Below are 20,774 nucleotides of genomic sequence, written 5' to 3'. Positions count from 1 at the left end.
GGCCTTTCTTCTCTTTGCTAAGGCTCTTCATTGGGCATCCCTGATTTGTTTTCTTATTAGATTAACAGAAAATCTAACTAGAAATACCCATTTTGAAATGGCCTGAGCAGTCACCCTAATCTTGTTCAGTAACAATGGGGAGGTGTGAGTCTCAACTCAGAACATTTGTCATACTCTGCCCACAAACATTAGGCCAAAGGCAACACCAGAGACTCTTGTTCATACCTGTTTTTGCTTCCCTTTATGGTCACATTCCTTAAATCACAGCCAAGAGTGTATTCTGGGGCTGAAACAATTTTAAAGACATAATGCAGTAGCAGTATTCTGTGTACTAATAAGATATTTGTAGCTGCAGCCAAGAACAGTAATAGAATCTTCTTGCTTCTGTCATTCTCAAAAAAGACCATGTCTCATATTTTTTCTTTCTTTCTTTCTTTCTTTGGGTTTGGGGCTCAAGTTCCCTTGTTACTGCTTTTGCTGTCAATGTCCCTGCCACAGCAAAGTCTGTATACTGGACAAAATAGCTTAAACTTAAATATGACCCCATCTAGCTTAGCTTCCTGCCAGGGACAAGTCATAGTGAATCAATGGGCTGTCCTGGGCATGGTTCCAGCTCAGTGTCTTGGATGAGACTGCCTGGGGTGGAATCCCAGCTCTGCCATGCATTAGCTCCAGAACACTGTGCCAATCTTTTTTAACTTCACTAAAGCTAGAAGGCCTCCACGTCAGACAGGACTTTTATTAGTATCTATGGACCTGATAGGGTTGTCATGGGGACAAAAATGCATGTGAAGTGTGTCCCATAGAGTTTGGCACACAAGAAGCACTTACAAATCTCTATGATTGGGAAGACATAGAAAATAAAGTTTTTAAAAATGTTTCAAGAGAATGACTTTCACTGAAAATATAGAATTCTTATAAATAGTAACATGCTGATCTTCTTAGAATATAAATGCACTTTTACTGTAATTTACTACTAATAATACTAAACTGTAACAGAAAAAAGAGTTTTTCACATAAAATGCCTGTTCCTTTAACACTAAATAATCACGAAACCTTTGAAGGGGAAGGTTCCTAGTGACGTTATTACTGAAGTCTTCAGCTAATGTTCTCTGAACCAGTTTCTGGGATCATGGCTCAGTTTCCTTCACTTTGAAAAGAGGATAAGTCAGAAAATTCAAAAATTCAAATGGAAAATTCAAACAAAATGCAAAGAAGTTGAATAACACCCCAGTGTTTTTGTGTTATAATACATGACACCTTATGCACTGAAATATTATCCATAATAAACTACTCTTACATATGTAATGTAACCCAAATTGCATTTGGGAAAAATGTTACTCTTGTTTTGGTTCACCTACTTCCATTGTAATGTCGTAGTTCTGTCCAAGGACGCTCCGTATGAGCTCTTTGATGGTCTGGTCGGAGGCCAGCTGGGCCTCGGACTGCAGAGAGGCGATGATCTCTTCGATGGACGTGGGGATCACGCGGGAGGGCAGCAGCGCCTGCCAGGCGGCCTCCCGCGCGTCGCTGGGCGGCCAGCTCTCCTGTTCTCCCTGGGCTCCTAACCCTGCCGCTTCCCGCGCCTCGCGGGCCCCGCTCTCGCTCACGAAGTTGCTGCGGATCCTCACTTTCCTCCGCCCGCTGCTGGCCTCCGTGTAGCCGTCCTCTGCGGAGACGGAGCTGGCCTTCCTCTCTTTGGCCATGCAGGGCCCTGCGAGAGGAGCTACCTCCTGGCTCTCCTCGCGCTCCCTTCCCAAGTCGAAGACCCGCCTGGGAGCCGCGTGCCGCGAGCTCTCCAAGACCCCGCGCGCTCTGCGCTTCACGGGCTGCTCGGGCGGCGGCAGCAGGACCACCGGTCTGGCCGTGCCGAACCCCGAGGCGATGACTGGGGGCTTTTTCAGGGCCGGGTGCCGTAGGAACGCGGAGCTCCGCAAGTAAAAGTCCCGGGAGCGAAACGACTGGGTCTTGCCTGGAGCCGCCGCCTCACCCAGGCCCGAGGGACGCGGCGCGCCTCCGAGCACCTCCTGCAGGAAGGCGGCCGCGGACATCGCAGGGCCTTTAGGCGGAGGGTATCTTCTCGACGTCCGGGCTGCGGCGCAGGAAACGCGCGCGGGGCGGGCCGGGCCGGGGGCATGGAGGCTGTGGACTGGGCTTTCATCTACAGCCGGCTTGGAGGCCAGCTTCTGCTTGAATCGGAGAAAATCCTTTTTAGTTTCCTGCCGAACTTTCTCAAGCTCTTTAAACATATACGATTCCTCTTTGTATTTCAGGCCAAAGTGTCTCGGGATCGTGGACATCTTGACAAATTTGACCTGTAAAGTAAGCCCCCAAAACAATCATATATGTTGTGTGCGTATATACATAAATATAAAACAAAACTGGCATAAAATTCCAGCTCAGCAAAGCTTCTCATAAGAGAACCTCACTGTGCTCCCTGAGGCACAAGTGGGTAAAATTATCATGTAATTTTATATCCACCTATTGGCCCTTTCACAAGAACCATGAAAAACCTCTAAAACGGTCATTTTTTTCGGTGGAGGTTTCCCAAACCCCTATTGGATTTCTTTTAACATTTCTTTAGACTCTAATTAGTAATGTTCCACTTCCAGGCAAGCAGCATCATACTAAACATAGCTTAGAAAATCCCCAGGACCCCTGCTACAACAGAATAAAGGCCACAAACTGTGGCCTGAGGCCTGGATCATTCAGCCCATATAGTTCAGAGTATTTCAACAATTTTTTCTTTTTTTGAGACAAGATCTCGCTCTGTTGCCCAAGTGACTGGAGTGCAGTGGCATGATCATGGCTTAGTGCAGCCTCGGCCTCCTGGGCTCAAGCGATCCTCCCACCTAAGCCTCCTGAGTAGCTGCGACCAAATGTGGTACACCACATCCAGCTAATACTTTAATTTTTTGTAAAGATTCAGTCTCCTTGTGTTGCCCAGGCTGGTCTCTAACTCCCTGGGCTCATGCCATCCTCCCACCTCAGCCTTCCAAAGTGTTGGAATTACAGGCGTGAGCAACCATGTCTGGCTTACTTCCACAATATTAATTCATAGCCAACTATTTTAAATTGAAAGATTTGCATAAACCAATTCAGATTTGCAGTTTCTCTGAAAAAAAGAAAAATGAAGGGTCAATGCAAGGGCCAAATCCCAGTTCTTGTGGCTAGACAGCTGTTTCCCCTTCTCTCTCCAGCTGGTCCCAGGTGTCCCCTTCCTTACCCAGCTCACTCCCTCCAAGTGTCACCTGAGCCACAGCAGCGTGTAGGAAGGGAATGGGGGAAGCCTCAGAGCAGGCTGCAGCTAGATTATGAGGCCTTCAGTGCCACTCTCTGTACTTTTTCTGTGAGCTACTGGAAACCACTCAAAATTTTTAGCAGAAAAGTAACTTGATATATTGACTAGAAGAAAGAATAAAGGCTGGTAGGACAAGTAAGAATCTGGTAGCTGGAGCCTGAGTCTGACCTTGATCATGAAGCAGAGTAAAAACAGAGACAAAGCAAGGTAAAACCGACAGGACCTGGCCAATGATTAGGAATGAATGGGAGCAATGAAAGCTCCTTCAAAAAACAGGGACTTTGAGTCAGCCTAATGAAGTCTTAGTCATAATAAAACTTCTGTTATTCACTGAACTGTACACTTTAAAATGGTAAAGAGGACAAATTTTGTTATGTGGATTTTAACTACAATTTTTTAAAATTCTGTTATTCAGCAGGGCCAGCTAGCTATGATCATAAGTAGATTTTGAGATCTTGAAAGATCATTACACAAAGTCAGGCTAGCAGTAAATATAAATAGGGAACCGATGGCAGGTTCTGTGGCACACTTACCTGTGTGAGGTGGGAGGGGCAAGAGTAATCAGAGAGTTAGAAAAACGAAGAGGACAGTGTTCCACAGAACACACCAAGAGGAGCATTTCAAGAAATCAGGGTAAAACAATGAAAGTAAAACAAAATACAATGAACTAGAAGTCTTTAGAGAATACCCAAGGTCAAGTTTCTTTGAAAATAAATAAAACAGTAAGGCAGAAACACCTCTGGAATGTCATCATTATTTCCAGATATGATTATCTACTGAAAACACAGACACTAGAACTCTAATAGGATTCTGCAAGGGATTTGAATTAAAAAAAAAAATATATATATATATATATATATATATATATATATATCCCCCAATAATTTCTTTATACCAAAATGGTCCTATCAAAAACATAATGGACTCTAGCCTGGGCAACAGAGACCCTGTCCCTATTTAAAACAATTTTTTTACTATAATGGTAAAATTTCATTTGTAATATTTTTAAAAGTAAGTATCTAGGCATAAACCTAACAAAAAAATGTACTGAAACTACGTGATTAAATTTTTAAAATTTTACTGAAGGACATTGAAGAAAGATTCAACTAAATAGGAAGTTAATGTTCCTTGATGGAAAGACCAAATATTTTAATTATATCAGGTCTTCCCAAAATACTGGTTTGGTTTCATGCCAGTGCAAAACTCTGAAAATGATATTTTGAACTTTGAAAGGTAATTCTGAATTCATTTGAAATAATAAACAGGCTGGATTAGCCAAAAAAAAAAAAAATGGAAAACATAAATGACAAGGGAGCACTTGTCCCTCAATGAAGAGCAACCAGATAAATAAAAGGTTTACAGATATAAGAATTAGAACTGAAAAACTGCTGCTAAAATCAATAGCTACACTGAGAAAGTGAGAAAAAGGATTAAATATAATATTATATTATAAAGGCAGCATTGAATTGATGATAAAAGAATTTTTCAATAAATTGTGCTGAGACAACTGGACAACTATTTGGTGCAATTTTTTGGTGTATTTCACGACATGTACCCAAATAAATCCATATGGACTTAAAACTCAAATGTGGAAAATATATTTTTATTTTACTTTGCATTTTTATCATTTATCTACATTTCTTAGTTGGACTCATATCAATTCATGAAATAATTATCTTTATAATTGTAATTATTCATTTATCATGATGTTTGATAGTATGAAGAAAATCTCCTGTTTATCCCCCAAATATAGTCATATTGCTTTTAACTGAAGACCCTGCTACACGAAGAGCTCATCATATCTGGGAATCAATAGGCTTTCTTTCTTTACCTAGCTCCATGACTGACTAGACCTTGGACAATTCAATTCTATCCATACCAAGGGTTCATATTAAAAAGTGAAAATAATCTGTTGCCAGTTTTCCAGGCCATAGGATGTGAACATTAGAAATTATTTCTAAAGCCCTTAAGAAAGTTTCCCTACTTTAAAAAATGCTGTGTAATCCCCCCACCCCGCATAGTATTTTGGCTGTTATTGTTTGCACAGGTGGCAATATGTTCATATCAACACTATCTGCATTTCTTCCTGCAAAAGGTTGAAAGGCAGTAACTGGAACAAGAGCACAGACCAGAAGTACATTAGTACCTGGTGAGAATCTGACTTGACTCTCCCACTTGCACTTCCCTTTTATTTCTTAGTTCCTGCTTTCCCACTTCTCCTAGGCCTTTGGTTTGCTATTGAAGTTTAACAAGTGTTCATTGTTTAACACTTCGCAGTACATTCCCATGAGTTCTTAACAGGAAAGTTGCTCTTTCTATCTAAAATTAAACCAACAGGAAGTAGAACTTCTAAATTCAACAGGAACTTCTATTGTGCGTTCAAGATGAGTGGTATACCAGTGCTTCATGGGCCAGTCCATCAAAGCTAAGTGCCTTTATTCCCCCACCCACTCCTACAACACAAAATACATAAAATGACTTTTAAACATTCATTCTCATGAGAAAATAGCATGTTCTCTTTTTCATAGGAGCAATTTACTAAGAGAGACTAGTTCTAGTTTGGCAATACCAAGGGAAAAATAATGTAGTTGTCTCTAAAGGAAAAAGTATTCATCTACATGATGTGTCAAATAGGCAGCTCACGAACCAGGTTGATTATGTTTACCCTACACTTTAAAACGGGACAGAATGCTCTTAAAATCTGTCTATGCCTTTTCCTTTCTCTTCTGCCAGGAGGTTCAAGGCCTGAGCAGTGAAGCAGTCAGAAGGGTGAAGAGCCAGCCTTTTCTTCTCTCTCACAAGACCAGGTCAGCCATCAGAAGAAAGTTCTCCAGCCAAAAATGGCTGAAGACTCAGGCAGGGCTGCACACTTGAATTCTCTAGACCATTGCAGGTTACTCTCTGGTTCTTGCAGTTGTGTCTATTTCTCCTGTTGGAACGGAAAATCCAAAACTTTGCTCTAGACTGTAACTAAAGTCGAAATAAATGGAGCAGATTACCACATGACTTGGTTCCAAGCTACACAAACCCACCTCAAAAAGGGAAAGCAGTCTGCATATGTTAGTCCTAGCTCATCAGAGTATTACATTAGGAATGGGCCCAGAAAGTAATATGGATTACCTGACCTTGACCTCTTCCTATATGTAGTCAGGGGACCACACTGAGAAGGATAACCTTTTAAGAACAAGATTTGGGTTTTCCTAGGTCCATAATCAAATATCATCTCAACTGACATACCTCCTAAACTTCAGGCCAATGTCAATTTCCAATGCACAGTACTAAAGTTCCAAAAGAAACTTCTTAACCCAAGGACAATCTATCTCATTTAGTAAAATCTTCAGCCTTGCAAGGAAAACAAAAATATTCTGAAAACAATATTTGCTTCTGAAATATCAGTGGGAGAAATGAGATCTGTTTGTGTCCTCATTGTCATTTACAAAAAAAAAAGCCTCAAAAGAAATATATAAACATATTAATAATTTTGCTAAGAGAATGGGAAAACAGTGATTTTTTTTCTATTTTTCTGCACTTTCTATACTTGTTTTGCTGCCTTTAATCCTGTTAATATCAATAATAGTAAAAACCACTTACATGTGCTCATTTAAAAGGATATAGAAAATAGAGAAAAAGCTATTTTTCAGGCTCAGAAGAGGTTTCTCTCTGAGCTATTCAAAAGCTCACAGAAATTTCAATAACTATAAAAGCTCAGCCCTTTATAACAGTCACTTAGAATATGCCTATATCCCTTGTGAATATACTTACATTCAAAAATACATACATATATAAATACATAACAGCTAATGAAACAACAAAATACTCCCCTGCATTTTTCTTCTCCCCACTTTCTATCTTCACTTCTTGGACTCCCTTTAATTGCTTAAAAAGCCAAAATTTAAAAATAAAATGTGGCCAGGTGCAGTGGCTCATCTTGTAATCCCAGCGCTTAGGGAGGCCAAGAAGGGAGAATCGCTTGAGCCCAGGAGTTCAAGACAAACGAAGGCAACATAGGGAGACCCTGTCTTTACAAAAAGTAAAAAATTAACCGGGCATGTTGGTACATGCCTCTGGTTCCAGCTAGACAGGAGGCTGAGGTAGAAGGATTGCTTGAGCCCAGGAGGTCAAGGCTGCAGTGAGCCATCATTGTGCCACTGCACTCCAGCCTGGGTGACAAAGACTCTGTCTTAAATAAAAATAAAATTTTTTAAGAATAAATAAAAATAAAATGATGTGTGTGTGTGTTTAATGGTCATTGTACTTTTGACATGTTAAAATATTGCCTGCTGTCAGTTTCAAAAGCAATTTGTTGGAGAGCCATAGATGCATCTCTTTTTTTTTTTTTTTTTTTTTTTTGAGACAGAGTATCACTCTTTCGCCCAGGCTGGAGTGCAGTGTTGAGGCAGAGTATCACTCTGTCGCCCAGGCTGGAGTGCAGTGGCGCAATCTTCGCTCACCGCAAGCTCTGTCTCCCGGGATCACGCCACTCTCCTGCCTCAGCCTCCTGAGTAGCTGGGACTACAGAGACCTGCCACCATGCCTGGCTAATTCACAGATGCATCTTTACAGATCAGTTCCTCACAGCAACATATAAACTCTGGAGAAATTTTTTTTATTGACCTAAGAATTCTTCAGAGTAAACAAAAGCAGGAAGATTGTAGAGGAAAGTCAACATTTGTGTAAACTGGCCTGGAGAGAAGTTTCCAGGTTTATCGTGGTTTTTCTTCAAACACAGTCCATAACTGCAGAAATGGCATAGTGCAAGTGTCAAAAACATTGATAGGAAGCCCTTCATCATTCTAGCCAGAAGAATCAGGGAAAGGAGCCCAGACAACAAACATCACTGAGAAGTGAGAGAGAAATTCCAGAAGGAAGAGACCCAGAGAAGATAATCCCCAAATTCTACCTAAACCCCACATGTCTCCGACTGACCTTTGATTCACGTATATGCAGGACAAACTCAAAGTAGCACAGTAAAGGCTTAAAGAGCTGAACTGAACCACCAACCACAGAGTAAGACAAGTCTTACAGTGAGTTTAACTGACTGGTGAAATGCCTGCTAAATGGAAAACAACAACATTCTTCAGAAAGGATATGACAGAACCTAGACTCTACATGACAAAACATTCACAATGTCCAGGATATAGTCCAAAAATACTTGGCATGAAAAGCCTTGGGAAAATTGAATCATTCTCAGAGGTAAACATAATAAACAGATTCCAGTCCAGAAATGACTCAGGTGTTGAGATTATTAGAAAAGGACATTAAAGCAACTCTTATAACCATGCTCAATCAAGTAAAGGAAAATATGCTAGAGATTAATAAAAAGAAAAAGAAAATTGAACAGATCCCAGTCCAGAAATGACTCAGATGTTCAGATTATTAGAAAAGGACATTAAAGCAACTGTTATAACTATGCTCAATGAAGTAAAGGAAAATATGCTAGAGATTAATAAAAAGAAAATCTTGGCAGAGAAATTAAAAAAATAAAAATCGAAAATTTATACCTGAAAATATATTTTCAAAAAAATTTGATTAGGAAAATGGAGATGTCAGAGAAAAGAGTAACTGAGTTTAAAGATAAATGCACAGAAATTATCCATTATAAGAAAAGACAAAAAAGAAAGCCTGATATCCCTGTAAGGATAATACCAAAAAGCGCTAACATTCAGATAATTAGTATCCCAAGGAAAAAGGAGAATGATTGCTCCACTGCACTCCAGCAGCCTGAGTGACAAAGAGAGAATCTGTCTCAAAAAATAAAAAATAATTATGTTTGAGAACTTCCTAAATTTGAAGAAAGACAAATTTATAAATTCAAGAAGCTCAGTGAATCTCAATCAGAATAAATGTAAAGAAAATCATATGTAAGGTGATGAAAAACAAAGACAAAGACAAAATTCAAAAGCAGACAGAGAGAAACAACACATTATTGACAGGGAAACAATAATTCAAAGACCATGGACTTCTCATCAGACACCCCTAAGAACAGAAGACAGGGAAACAGGATTTGTAACATGCTAGAAGATTTTTTTTAAATGTCAACCCAGAGCAGGTGCAGTGGCTCATGCCTGTAATCCCAGCACTTTGGGAGGCCTAGGCAGGCAGATATCTTGAGGTCAGGAGTTTGAGACCAGCCCAGCCAACATGGTGAAACTCCATCTGTACTAAAAATACTAAAGTTAGCTGGGCATGGTGCTGGGCAGCTGTAATCCCAGTTACATGGGAGGCTGAAGCAAGAGAACTTCTTGAATCCAGGAGGCAGAGGCTGCAATGAGCCAAGATTGTGACACTGCACTCCAGCCTGGGCAACACAGCAAGACTCTGTCTCAATAAATAAATTAATTAATTGATTAATTTAAACTGTCAACCAAGTATTCTATACCTAGCATGCATATTCTTTTTTAAAAGGTAAACAAAATAAAGACATATTCAGATTAAAAAAAAAAAAAAACCTAAGAGAATTACTCACCAGCCAATAGGAATTACAAGGAATGCTAAAGAATGGTCTTCAGGCAGAAGAGAAATGATACCAGAAGGAAATTTAAATCTTTAAAAATGAATGAAGATGAGAAATGTCAAATGTCTGAGTAAGTGCATGAAGCTATTTTTTTCTCTTAAGTTTAAAAATAATGTATGAAAATTATGATATTGTGTTGTGGGATGTTTATGTAGGTAGGTGCAGTACATATGACAACCAGAACCAAAAAGACTGGGATAGGTGTGGGTAAAGGAACTATATGGTTGTACAGTTTCTGCATTTTATGTGAACTAGTTCAATATCAACTTTAAGTAGACTTTGAAATGTTAAGAAGGTATATTGTAATTACTGGAGAAACCATTTTTAAAGTAATACAAAGAGGTGCAACTAAAAAGCCAATAGGTAAGGAAATGAAAAACAAAAGATATTATTAAATCTTAAAAAATATTTTAGATTGAATAATAATGAAAACACAACATATCAGAATGTGTGGGGTGTAGCTGAAGCAGTGTTTAGAAGGAAACTTATACCCTAAATGATGAAATCAAAAAGAAGAAAGGTCTAAAATCAATAACCTAAAGTTCCATATTAAGAATCTAGGAAAAGAAGAATAATGCATACTCAAACTAATGGAAGGAAATAATAAATATAAGGATATAAATCAATCACATGGAAAACAGAAAAAGAATTGAGAAAATTAACTAAGTCAAGAGTTGGTTCTTTTAAAATCTCAACAAAATTTAAAAACCCATCTGGCTAGCCTGTTTAAGAGAACGAAAATCACCAATATCAGGAATGAAAGAGAGGATTTCACTACAAAACCTAAAGATACTAAAGGATAATTTTAAAAATGTGATAAACAACACTATACCAACAACATCTAACAATTTAGATGAAATGGGCAATTCTGAAAATTACAACTTACCAAAATTAACATAAGAAACAGGAAATCTGAATAGCTCTATATTTTTAAAAAATTTTATCTGTTATCAAAAAATCTTACCACAAAGTCAATTCCAGCCCTGGATGGTTCTCTCAAGTATTCAAGAAAGAAATAACACCCATCTTACATAAATTTCTTTCAGCAAATAGAGGAGGAAGGAAAATTTATTTTATGATACCTACATAACCATAATACTAAACCTGACAAAGGCATTTTTTGAAGAAAGAAAATTACATACTAATATTCCTTATGCACATACATGCAAAAATCATTAACAAAATATTAGCAAATCAAATCCAAAAATATATTTTTGAAAAGGATAATACATTTTGACCAAATAGAGTTTATCCGAGGGTTGAAAAATTGATTTAAGTATCTGATTTTATTATATTTATTTGCAAATCAATATAATTCACTATATTAACAGAGTACATGAAAATAATATGATTATTTTGGTAGTAAAAAACACTTGACATAATTCAACAACCATTCAGGATAAAAATAAATTAGTAGCTCTAGGCAAACTGTGAATCACAGAGAACATCCTCAATCTGATTAAGAGAATCTTCAAAAAATTTACAGCTAACATTATATTTATGCTTTCCCCCTAAAATTGGAAACAAGGAAAAAATGTCTCACTCTTTTCATGCATATCCAACATCATACTGAAGGTCTTAGCCATTGCAATATGGCAAGGTAAAGAAATAAAAGTAATAAAGATTGAAAAGGAAAAGGTTAAAGCGTCCCTATTTGCAGATGACATAATTTTTAGGATTAAAATCCTGAGGAATCTACAAAAATCTATATGTACTAAGAGTGAAAGTATCAAGGTTGCACAATACACAGTTAACAACATACAAAATCAGTTCCATGTTTATATAGTAGCAGCAAACAACTGGAAAATATTTTTAAAATTCCACTTACACTAGTGCCTCCACAAAACATAAAATTTAGGAATTAATCTAAGAAAAAATGTCCAAAATCTCTACACTGAAAATTACAAAATCTTATTTGCAGAAATTAAAGATCTACATAAATGGAGACATATCATGTCCATAGATTAGAAGACTCAATATTCTTAAAATCACGATTCTCCCAAATAGATCTATACAGTCAATGCAATCCCAATAAAAAATACAGCAGGTTTTTAAATAGAAATTACAAGCTGAATCTAAAATGTATACATAAATTCAAATGACTTAAAATCACCAATGTGATTTTTAAAAAGAAAAGGCTAGAGGACTTGCACTATCCAATTTCAAAACCTATTATCGTAAGCTACAGTAATCAAGGCAAAGGTCATGGCAAATCATTATGCCAAGTAAAGGAAGCCAGACACAAAAGAGCATATACTGTATGCTTTCTTGTGTATAAAATTCTAGAAAATGCAACCTCTTCTATAGTGTCACACAGCAGATCCGTGATTGGTTACAGGGTGTGGGCTAAAAGCAGGGATGAAGAGCAAAGAGGGCAGAAGAATGAAAAGGTTCGGTTATATTGATTGCAGGAAATGTTTCAAAGGTGTATGAATCTGTCAAAACTCATCATATTGTATGCCTGTACCTTGTACATTGTACAACTGTTAATTTGTGCAGCTTACTGAATATAAATTATGCCTCTATAAAGTTGTAGATATGAAAAAAGCAATTTGTTCAACTTTTAGATTTGCATGTTAAAAAAAAAAACTATTGATCTCCTTTAAATTTCTGCAGCAGTAGTTTGCAATAGTTCCATTGTGGGTCGTGGGTTTCAATGCCAACAATCCTTGCATTAAGCCCACGGTGTCTCACCGTCCACCAAGGAGTTGGAGCCAAACTCAGGAAACTGGTCTCTATTCTGAAACTACACACATTGACCCTAGTGGGGGCAACCACCTAATGGTGGTTGAGGTTTACTCAAAACAAGCTGCCCTGTAAAGGGACAGCAGAGGTCAGGTAGATGGAAATTAAAGTCCCTCCACTGTGACCTTTCACCTCCCGAAGTCTCTTTGAATCCCCCTCTTTCTCCTTCCTAGCCTCTTTTTCTCTTGTCCCCACAGCCCGGTCTGGCGTCATGCACCTACCTCTCCCTTCCACCAGGTTCTCAATCCTCCCAGCTCCTCTTCAACCCGTGCTCATTCTCCCACGAAAGGCAGCCCAAACTCCAGCCCCAGTGCCCCAGCCCCTTTTTCTACCCTGATTTCTGCCGGGGTGAACCTGCCACAGCGGATTAGCGAGGCGGAACAGAGGGGACAACCGCTCCGCCCAAACAACGCACCTCTCCTTCGCAAAGCGCCCACACGAAGTCACCGCGCCCCAGGCCGCGTTCTCCTCTCACCCGGCCTCGAGGGCGCCTCCGCTCCAATTCAGGTGGCGGTGAGCTTGGCCCCGCCGCTCGGCGAGTGTCCAACAGGCCTTTCCGGTGCCTAGGGGCCGGGTGGGCTCGACTGGCTCCACCAAAGAGAGGACGCGCTCGGTCGCCCAGCAACGAGCCGCGCGACCTCCCCCGCCCCGCCTCTCCGCGCCTCTGCCCTGTAGGAGCCCCCAGCACCGTGGCGCCCACCTCAAGTGCACCCGCCTTGCGGGACCCGCTCCGGGGCAGCCTCGGACTTGGACCCCAAACCCAGGCCTCACTTCTCCCCGGCGCTAAAAAGACGCTGCTCCCGAAGAGCCTCTTGGACTGAAGCCGCCTGGATTGGCAGCTTTTGCGGAGTTTAACCAACTGCTTACTTAACACTCTTGCTCTTTCTGCGTTTAAAAGAATAATGCTGGACCCCGAGACTTAAAACTTCAGCTTTGGGAAGCAACACAGATGAATGTCTCACAAACATAATGTTGAGCGAAGAAGCCAGACACCGAGGGGTACATAATGTATGATTTCATCACACAAAGTTCAAAAACTGTGGTGCTTATGGATGTAGACTCAGCTGGTGTATTACAAATAAACACAAGAAAGTGATAACCATAAAAGTCCAGAGAGTAGCCATCTTGGGAGTGGGTCGGTGATAGTGAGTGGGCAGGCAGTACTACGGCAGTCGGGATGCTAGTAACATTCTGCTTTTTAACCTTGGTGATGGCTTCTCAGATTTTCTCTTTGTGATGAACCATTGTTTTGTGTTGTGTTCATTTTCTTGTGTAATATCTCACCATTTTTTAAAAGCTCAAAAAGAAAAAGAAAAACCAATTAGATAATATAGTGTAGATGAATGTGCTTTGCTCAGTACACTTAGCAGGCCCACACATGTTTATTTTATATTCCTCTATACCAACCCCTCTCTCTCCAAATTCAGGCAACTAAAAAATGAGGTGGGGAGAATGGCAGATAAAATGTACTGGAGTTTGTTGCCATGAATAGTCAAAAGAAATAAACGCTCTAGAGATCCTCCATGAGATCTGTGCTGGAAGAGGGCAACATGTTTCTCAGAAGTTCACGATAAAAGTCTTGTGCTGCACAGTTCCCTAGAGCGGGGCCTCTGAACAGCCTTGCTTTGGAGACTGATGCACTCAGGCATCCTCAGGCCTCCCAGAAGGTAGCTCCTGCTGTAGAAACAGACAAAGCCAGCCTGGGACACACAGCTTTACCATGTGGGCCAGTTGCTTTCCCTCTCTGGGTTTCTGCATGCTCATCTGTAAAATTGAGATCATAATCCACCCTCTAAGGTCTGTTATTTCACTCCCTAATACAATGTGTTCAAAAATGGTTGCTGAATGCTCTCAAGATGAGAAGCATTCTGCAGAAAAAGATCTGCCAACCCTGCGATTTTACTGCATTTACATCACATCTCACTGCCCTGTGAGCACTCTGTATGGGCAGCTTTACTCTAAGTGTAGGAGTAGCCCCTTCAGGCCAGGAGTAAATTACTGTTCCCTGCTAATTAAAATAATAAGCAAATAGCCAAAGTGCTTGTGAAGTGACTAATTGTTCATGGTACCTTCCCGAATGCTGCACAAAAATAATATACATGCCATGTTCCTAAACTGAAAAAATATTTCAAATTAATGTAACCTTGAAATATGTCTATCATATAGTCAGGAAACAATTTAAATGACAAATAAATAGTGTTCATTAACACTTTATGTAATCAAAAAACAGTAACTAAGGACTCAGGTATCCATATCATAGGATAATACAATCCATGAACTAGGCAGTATTATCATCTTCATTGTACAGATAAGAGATTGTAGAAAGAGGTTAAGGAATTCACCTGAGGTCCCCTAGCTAGTAATCCTGTGCTAGGAACCTCTGTTCTAGGTCTAGTTTATTGATTGATTGATTGATTGAGACAGGGTCTCACTCTGTCACCCAGGCTGGTGGGCAGTGGGGCAAACATGGCTCACTACAGCCTTGACTTCCCAGGCTCAAGCAATCCTCCTGCCTCAGTCTCCCAAGTAGCTGGAACTACAGGAGTGTACCAGCATGCCCAGCTAATTTTATATATATATATATATATATATATATATATATATATATATACATACATACATATATTGTAGAGACAGGGGTCTGTACGCTGCCCAGGCTTGAGCTTTTGGGCTCAAGGAATCCTCTCACCTCTGCCTCCCAAAGTGCCTGGGTTACATGCACAAGCCACTGTGCCTGGCAGATCTAGTTTCATTTTAAAAAGGTGAGAGTGGGAGACAGAAAATGTGGGAGGAGGAGGAGTTAGTTATTGATTTAAAGGTATTTCAAACTTGTTGATATTATAATGCCTTCATATGGAAATGTTAATACTTCAAGTACATCTTAAAGAGAGGGGAATTAGACTCAAAAGAGCAGCATAAAATCATTCAAGTAGTCATTGAAACACTATGATTTCCTCTAGCTTTTGCCACTTTCCAACCACCACCCACCAGTCCTCTTGCTACCCAGCTTCAAAGCCCCCTGTAGTTCACTACAGTATGAGTGAAAGCAGGGCCAGTGTGACTTTCCAGCTCCCACACCTTTGATGTATCACCACAGAACAAAGTCCGAACACAGTTCTCCAAAGAGAATTTGAGGCTGCCCACAATTAGGGCCCACCTAAAGGTTTATATACTTGGGAAATAAAATATTAAAATCATGTCTTTACTTCATATTGTGCACAAAATAAGTTCCAACTGGATGAAAGATTTTGATTTTGTGTAGATAAGGCTTGCAAGCACTGGTGGCTCACACCTGTAATTCCAGCACTTTGGAAGGCCAAGGCAGTAGAATCACTTGAGCCCAGGAGTTCAAGACCAGCCTGAGCAATATAGTGAAACCCTGACTCACCTGGCAAAAAAAATTAGCCAGGTGTGGTGGCATGAACCTATAGTCTCAGCTACTCAGGAGGCTAAGGTAGGAGGATTGCTTAGGCCCAGGAAGTCGAGGCTGCAGTGAGCCAGGATCTTATCACTGAACTCCAGCCTCGGTGCCTCAATGAGATCCTGTCTCAAAAAACAACAACAACAAAAAAACACACACACACACACACAAAAAACTTGTAAGTGCTAAACCATAAAAGGCAGAAACTATAAATAAAAATACCGATTGTTGAAACATGTGCATTATGCATTTAAAAATAAAATTGAAATGCAAATAAAAACCTGGTAAAAATTTCACAATATTTATAGCAGACATGGGATCAATATTCTGTAGATGAGAAGTAGACACTCCAAATTTTCAATTGGCTAATGAAGGTGTGAATGGCAGTTCCAAAAAGAAGAACTATTGTGGCCAATAGAGATATAAAAATATTCAACTCAACTAATCTCATAAATACAAATTAAAACAATGTTATGCAATTTTCATCAATCAAATTACAAAGTTAGTAAGAGTATGTGCATGGGAGTGAGGAAACAGGATTACTCATAGATTTCTGAGGGCATCCTGCTAGATATCATATAGCAAAATATCTCAAATGTCTTAAATATAGCATTCTGAGCAACATAGCAAGACTCCACCTTTACAAGAAAATTTTAATAATTAGCTGGGCATGGTGGCACGCACCTATAGTCCTAGCTACCTTGGGGCTGAGGTGGGAGGATTGTTGGAGCCCAGGAGTCCAAGGCTGCAGTGAGCTATGATTGCACCACTGCACTCCAGCCTGGGAAACAGAGCAGGACCCTGTCTCAAAAAAAGAAAAAGAAAGAAAAAAAAGACTAAATACTTGCATGTATTTTAACCCAGAAATTCTACTTTCATGAACTTTTCCTACATAGAAGTATGCAAATTTTTCAAATAGTAATATTGAAACATTGTTTTAATCTTTGGAAGGCAGAATCTTGTCTTCAATTTAGTATCTTTAGTATCTAGCACAATGTTGGCACATAGAATTCTCATTGATGGTCACACCTAAATAATGTCACTGGTTTAGCACTAGTCAAGACTGAGTTGTTGCCAGACACAGACCTGAAAAGGACTGAGCTCTAGACTTAATGTTCTAGAGATGAGGAACCAAAGATGCTGAGGCCTTGGGGAACACACAAGGACATTTCCCATGAGCCCCTCGGTCACTGGACCTAGTTTAGTGTCTGCTTCTATTAACACAATTCACCACTAGCAAAAGTCTCAGTCCCTGATTTATAGCAAAGCTCAGTTTAGCATTCCATTTACACTTTACACCTCCAAAGGGCTTTGCTTACATGTTCTCCAGCTATGGTAATACACTAGAGATTTTGCTGAGTTTGAGGTCAGAGCCATTCCTTTTCTAAAGGTAGATATGCAAGACTGTTGTATGTGCTTTGTAACCTAAGTCAAAAAAACTTGATACTATCAATATTTTATTTTAGCATCAGTTACTTTAACAATTATGTCAAATGCAAATCAGCAAATTAAAATGGCAAATGTAATGCAAATAAACTCAGAGTGTGCTTTCCTGCTAGACCCATAGGCAGCCTTTCCTGTAGAAACCAGCCACCACAGAAATCCTGGAGCCTTCATGGCTGTACTCCAAGATGGTGACAGGAAAGGAGTAGAGCCTTTTGACGACTTACAGGATAAGGATGAACTGGAAAGAACTGAAGACATCATACCTCACTTCCATGAATCCTTGTTCCTCTCCTCATCACTCAGGGCCCCACAGAAAACAGATGGCACACAGGAAAGGGTTTTCCTAGGGAAAAAAATTTGAAGGTGGGATTAAAGGGAACTAACAAGAGAAAATGAGTCACTCAAGGTCTAGCAATATTAGGAAGGTATTGACACTTTTGATCTGAAGGGTCAACGGGGGAAAAGGAGGTGTTAACAGAGACTGGCGAGAGCTGAAGCTGTGGAAGAGGAGCTGCTGATGGGACTGTGGAGACAGAGAGGGGAAGTAAAGGACAAAACCACAGTGATGCAGGGAGAAAGCAGGAAGCCTAAGTACTCCTAACACTCTACCCTCCTGCCCTTCAGTCCTGCACCGTTGTCCTCCATTGGTCAAACCCATTCGTAAGTCCAAAGGCAAGGAAGACTAAGTAACGTGGCCTAAAGAGAAGTAGGCAAAGGGGGCAGCCAAAGAGTATAACAGAGAATAACCCGCAGAGTCCCCTACCAAAAGTTGCCTGTACTGCCATTGATCCACAGAAATGAACATATTGAGACACCTTCCATTGCCTTAGGGTCCTCCCTGGCATTGATTACCTCCAGACTTCTTCAAGCACCTGCTCACCCCACCTTACCCATGGTAACCTAATTAACATCTGCCAAGCTTCCCTCCAGATCCCAAACTCCAACGGGGTTCTAACATCTAAGCTTATGGAGTTCAGAAATGGACCCCTGGGAAGTCAGCTACCACTCTTCTTTGGAGCACCTTGGAAGTCTGGCACTGGGGCATGACCTCGGGGGTTCTTAAGGCAGGATAAAAATAGCAAGCACTGAGCAGACAGAAAAAAAAAAACAACCTGTGAATAAAACTATCCATTTGAAAAAGAAAAGATACAAATAACACTAATGAGCCTGGTCTAAAGCAGGTGTACTTGGCCAGGAATTAAGGATTTATTTTTCTTGGAGGTAGTAGCTGATGTTTAGCATTCCATTTACACTTTACACCTCCAAAGGGCTTTGCTTAGATATTCTCCAGCTATGGTAATACACTAGAGATTTTGCTGAGTTTGAGGTCAGAGACATTCCTTTTCTAAAGGTAGATATGTAAGACTGTTGTATGTGCTTTGTAGCCTAAACATTGAGCTTAGAGAACCAATGCCTGGTTTATGCTTAGAAAAACTAACAGCTCTCCCAAGTAAGCTGTAAAAACAGAAGCTGCATTTAGCCAGAGATCACTGCCTGAGACTTCTGTGTACCATCCCACTTCCCCCATACTCACTCACCCACATACCAATCCAAGAAAAATTAATAAGCTTTGAAGATGTGTTGTTTTTCTGTTTTCCAGTGAAGGAAATATTTTATTTTATCCACCCGGATCCCGATTACTGAGTGAAGCAGAATTCAGAAACTTACTGAAGCTGCTATGCAGGACCTTCTTAGCCCATCCAAACTCGTTGTCTAAAATTTGTGGGACATTTCTCATGACAGAGTCCTGGATCCACAGCTGAACTGCAGCCCTTCCAAACTTCATCAATAGGAGGGTTTAATCAATTTCTGGTCTTCACTTGAGCAGACATATCTATATCTGAGCAGACAAATCACTGAAGCCCCTCTGTGATTTGGTCTTTTCACAGACTATATTGTCTGCCTTAATTAAACTTTAGCATCCCACTAAGCTTTCTTGCACATGCAAGGTAACATTTAAGTCTTTAATATTTGAAGCATACACCATAAGCCCAGCATGCTCGTTTCATTTCAGGTGGACTTCAACTCCCAGGAAGAAACTTTTAGGGAATTTAAATCAAATAATTTTTGAAGACAGCAACTAAAGCTTCCTTGATATAATGACATCTTGGGTTTTCAGGATTTTAGAAAATGTCTAAGTATACTTCTCTAAATGAATCATAAGTGGTCCTTACTGTCCATGAGAAGGGCAGAGGAGGAAGGAGAAAGTGTCTAAGTGAAATCAAGAGTCTTGCTTTCTCATCTCAGTTCTCCCCAAGTTCAGGTGCTGAGGATGGACTGGCCTCTCAGAAGCCCAGACTTCATTTTCTTCCTCTTCCTCATCTCCCCTCTCCTTACCGGGTGCCTCCTAGATCCAAACCACAACCCCGTGTTTGCCTGAGGTACACATAGCCAGGGCGATGATCGGGGTCTCTGAGAGAGGCATGCCCAGACACCCAACGCCTATAAGTTCAGCTAGTAAATTCAGGCGGGCTCCGACAATACTCTCAGGAGCCCAGGAAAGGCACAGGCAAACTCTTGGGGAGGCATCCTCCCTCTCTCGCCTAGGGGGAGGAAGGGACAATGTGTTCTGCTACCCCAGTCTGGTTCAGAAGGACCTAAAGGGTAGGAGGTTCAAGACCTCTCATCTCCTCTCCCCTTGAACCACCTTCCCCCAGAAGGTCCTTAATGTGAACTTGATGCAGTCTCTGGATCTCCTTCGGATGGTGCTTTTCTTTTGTCATCCATCACTGACTGGGTGGAGAGTAGTTCCACCAGTCAAGGAAATTAGGAAATTCCAGGCAGGGTCCTGGTGGACACTGAGACTCCGCCCCCCGGCGGCCCAGTTCCCATGGGAGAGCTCCCTTCTCCTCCTGGACTGTAGCTTGGAGGAACTGCGACAACGCAGAGAATGGTGACAACATGCAAAAGATCTAGAAGGCAAAGCACAGGAGGCATACCTGGTCAGCAGCCCCTGCCACTACATGTCCCAGCATCCAGCACCTCTCAGGCTCCCAGAATTGTGAGGGCTCTTTTTGTTGCCACTTATTGCATACTCATTCTACACTCAACTGGTATGAGGTGGGTACTCCCATGCCCATTTTACAGTTGGGAAAACTGAGGCTCAGGGAGAGCTAGTCCCCTGCAGTATCTCGATTGGAATCCAGGTCTGATTCCAAGCCGGAATTGCATTGAACATGTCTGACTGCACTGTCGATTGCATGGAATACACCCCCAATAAGTTTGTCTAATGAGTAAAAGTCTCAGAGATCTTCAGCCTCAGACACAAGTGGCCTGAGCCTGCCAGCCCTAGGGAGAGGAGTGTGTAGAGTGCTGAGCCTTCGCCTCGCTGAGGAGGCTTTGCCTGG

The 20,774-nt window shown here is 40.7% G+C and overlaps 1 protein-coding gene across 2 annotated transcripts in view; it reads right to left on the bottom strand.

Annotated features, from left to right (window-relative positions):
• Positions 1-20,774, bottom strand: part of TTC6 (tetratricopeptide repeat domain 6) — a 248,209-nt gene that overhangs the window by 219,425 nt on the left and 8,010 nt on the right. Inside the window, exons 2-3 of one of the 2 annotated variants that reach the window (XM_054665996.2) lie at positions 17,691-17,770; positions 1,362-2,315 (exon numbers count right to left, since the gene is read on the bottom strand). In XM_054665996.2, coding sequence (XP_054521971.2) covers positions 1,362-2,315; positions 17,691-17,723 — 987 coding nt within the window. In that variant the 5' untranslated portion in view covers positions 17,724-17,770. Of the gene's footprint in view, positions 1-1,361; positions 2,316-12,975; positions 13,205-17,690; positions 17,771-20,774 lie in introns of those variants that run through there. The other variant, XM_054665997.2, reaches the window with a different exon arrangement.

The sequence above is a fragment of the Pan troglodytes genome, chromosome 15 (assembly GCF_028858775.2).
Source record: "Pan troglodytes isolate AG18354 chromosome 15, NHGRI_mPanTro3-v2.0_pri, whole genome shotgun sequence".
In the NCBI taxonomy this organism is placed as follows: Eukaryota; Metazoa; Chordata; class Mammalia; order Primates; family Hominidae; genus Pan; species Pan troglodytes.
Note: the sequence above shows the minus strand (reverse complement) of the source record. Positions and strands in the feature narration are given on the sequence as shown.